We start from the raw sequence: 3,595 nt of genomic DNA on the forward strand, positions 1-3,595 counted from the left end.
GTTGGACAAAAAAGGATTTTTTTTTATATGAAAAAAGTGTGAATGATTAATAACATTGAATAAACATTGGTATATACTGTACATTGCATGCTACCCAACATTATTTGTACTTGATAATTAACAGCTGTAGTAATCTGTCATTTTTCGTTTTTTTCTTATTAATTAATTAGGTGAAATTTGAAATAAAATATTTCCACACTGCATCATGTTTATAACAACTAAAAGAAATCCAAGGACTCTTCCTGACACTCAACTATAAAAGCCTGGAGTCTCTGCTGTAAGACACACTCGCTCAGCTGTGGCCACAGTTGATACTCTTACAAACATGAATCTATTGGTGAGTTTTCCACTTCTATTTTTCATGTTTTTTTTCTCACATTAGGCAATACTTGAAGTAGTATTGGACAATAAATCGTTATTTTGGAATTTGCATATTATAATGAACCACATTTAGAATATTACAAAATTTTCATAGAAATTCACCTTACAATTTTTTTGAAGTTGTAAGTCGTGGCGCTTATTGATATTTAATGCATACAGGTGTTTGTGTTCCTGGCGGCTGCCGTTTGCGCTTCTGATGTTGAGAAGCGAGATGCGGAGCCCGGCCACAAATATTTGCACCCACATTATACCCCATACAGCCATCATGCTGGTAAAAGGGCGGCAGAGCCAGAGGCTGATCCAACTTATCCTTTACACTACGTTTCATCATACCTTCACTTGAATAAGCACTATCGCTATCTGAGATCTGCAGAGCCAGAGGCTGAACCTACCTACCCTCGGTACTATGCCCCATCTTACCCTTACTTGAATCTCTATCGTCATGCAAGATCAGCAGAGCCAGAGGCTGACCCTACCTACCCTCGGTACTATACTCCGTCTTACCCTTACTTGAGTCTCTATCGCCATGCAAGATCTGCAGAGCCAGAGGCTGAACCTACCTACCCTAGGTACTATGTTCCATCCTACCCTCCAGTGAAAAGCCACTACCGCCACGGGAGATCTGCAGAGCCAGAAGCTGAACCTACCTACCCACATCTCTATATTCCATCATACTACAAAGTGAATTCCCACTAGGTGTCTGAAGAGGCTGATGTTTATGCTGATCATACTTCATGGTTTTATTGCAATGGGTGTCCTGTCAGTCACTATTGTGTTGCCATTTGCAGATGACATTCAACATTCAAGAGATCCACTGATCCTTCATCCAATACATACAATGGAAACCATTATTCTCACAACCGTTTTACTTACTAAGGCATCCAGGAACAAAAAAACATTCCTTTGCTTGTAACAATGTTTTACTTGAATGAGTGTCTTACGAACAATAAAAATATAAATGACAAAAAGGTGAATTCTCATATACCTAATAGCAGAGAACCTTGAGTTTTCCCTGAAGTAAGTTTATTCTTTTCTCTGAGGATAAGGGTCCCCAGCACAGTTCCAGAGGTGGTACCTTATTTATTATTTATTATTATTATTATTATTATTATTATATATATATATATATATATATATATATATATATATATATATAAATATATATATATATATATAAATATATATATATATATATATATATATATATATATATATATATATATATATATATATATATATATATATATATGTCAAGGACTCGAACCCATGTTGTTTAGGCCCGCCTCATGGTGAACGAAAACCACATGACGCTCAAATCCACAGGACCACCACATCTTACAAGAATCAAGCACTAGGTGTGTTACCTTGGATAGTCTCAGTGTTGTTATTGATCAATACCACTCGTTCGTGGTTACAATAATATATATATATATATATATATATATATATATATATATATATATATATATATATATATATATATATATATATATATATATATATGTAATATGTATTTAAGTAAGTAAGTTTATTCATGTATACACAAATACAGTTACATAGATTATCACATATAGCAGCATATGTGTAAAGTACCTAGGATAACCCAAAAAGTCAGAGTGACTTATTTCCACTGGGGTCCTTTAAATTTTCTTTGGTGAACAGTTGGTGAACATTTTTCGAATAGTACATAACAGTGAAGATGTGTAGGTTGTCCTGCAGACTCTTAACGACTTACGAGTCATTATCAGGGAAACATTCTATCAGTAAAGACTTTCATGACGATAAAAATATTAATTAATTTGTGCTGATTATGTCGAGAATGTTAAACTGATGTGTTGCTCTAAGATGCAGCAAATACATCCCAATGACCTTTTTTTCGTATAGAAGAAGTGCGATAAAATTGCTGATATTCCTTACTTTGTAAACTGCAAGAAAGGGCATTACTGAAATTACGTACTCGGAAAACATTAATATCATGAAATCTACAAAAATCAGTATCGTTACATTCACGGGAATGACATTGCTTTTAAGTGTATGAAGATTGTTACATTTTATGAAACAAATGGACATGCATTTCATTTATTAATTTCGGAAAATTGTCTTAAATTCTGTTATGTGTTCATGGGTAAAAAATCATAACATATGATACGATCTGCTGTTAAACCTCTCCACTAAGTGGCACCAGTCACTGGATGAATCCAAAGTCAGCTGTGTGGTAGCATTGGACATTGCTGGCGCTTTCGACCGGGTGTGACACCAGGGTCTCTTAGCAAAACTTCAAGCACTGGGAATTGTAGGCTCTACGCTATGTCTCCTCAGTGATTACCTTCATGGTAGATCTCTAAGCGTAGTTCTCAATGGAACGGAATCAGCAAGACATCCTATTGGGGCAAGTGTTCCACAAGGAAGCGTGCTGGGGCCATTGTTATGGAATGTCTACTTCAACGACCTTCATCATCTCATCCCAGAATCACATGCATATGCAGACGACTGTACACTTACATTCATTTATCCAAGAGAAGAAATGCCAGCTGCTCTAAGCTACATCAATCACCAGCTGAGAGCTATATCAGCTTGGGGAAATAGATGGCAAGTAACATTTGCACCTGAGAAAACGCAAATGATGATCGTCTCTAGGCACCATGATGGTAATGCTGGTGCAGTAGTAAGGATGAATGGAAGGGTGTTGGCACCTGGAGAAGAAGTTGATATCCTTGGGGGTAAAATTTGACTCCAAACTAACCAGGAAGAACCATGTTGTAAATCTTGCAAACAAGGCAGCCAGGAAGCTTACAGCACTTCGCCGTATCTCGCATCTACTTGACATTAGGGGTTGCAAGATTCTGTACGAGGCACAAGTACGCTCACTCCTTGAGTATGCTCCACTTTCTTGGTTTGCCTGCCCCCCCCTCTCATCTGCGAATGCTTGACAGAGTAGAGAACAGAGCAAGACGTCTCATCTCTCGCCTGGACCCATCCTGGATAGATCTGTCATTTCAGCAGAGCCTTCAACATAGGAGGGATGTGGGTGGCCTTACTGTAATGTACAAGGCCAATATTGTCAAAGTACCACACTTGGATCCACTTCGAGGACAGCGTGAAACAAGCTTTTATGCTACAAGACGGGCAGAAAGCAGCAACTTCACTCTGGCTGTACCCTTCTCCAGAACATCACTCCATCTGAGATAATAAATACCCAGGATGACTCGAGTAT

At 37.7% G+C, this 3,595-nt stretch overlaps 1 protein-coding gene across 1 annotated transcript; it reads left to right on the top strand.

Annotated features, from left to right (window-relative positions):
* The first annotated feature begins 299 nt into the window (after window positions 1-299).
* LOC128692236 (uncharacterized) lies at window positions 300-1,328 on the top strand. Its single transcript, XM_053781311.2, has 2 exons — window positions 300-337; window positions 541-1,328. Exons 1-2 carry the CDS (start codon window positions 326-328, stop codon window positions 1,075-1,077), a joined length of 549 nt encoding a protein of 182 aa, XP_053637286.1. The 5' UTR covers window positions 300-325; the 3' UTR covers window positions 1,078-1,328.
* The last annotated feature ends 2,267 nt before the right edge of the window (window positions 1,329-3,595 follow it).

This window comes from Cherax quadricarinatus, chromosome 53, assembly GCF_038502225.1.
Source record: "Cherax quadricarinatus isolate ZL_2023a chromosome 53, ASM3850222v1, whole genome shotgun sequence".
NCBI classification, from domain to species: Eukaryota; Metazoa; Arthropoda; class Malacostraca; order Decapoda; family Parastacidae; genus Cherax; species Cherax quadricarinatus.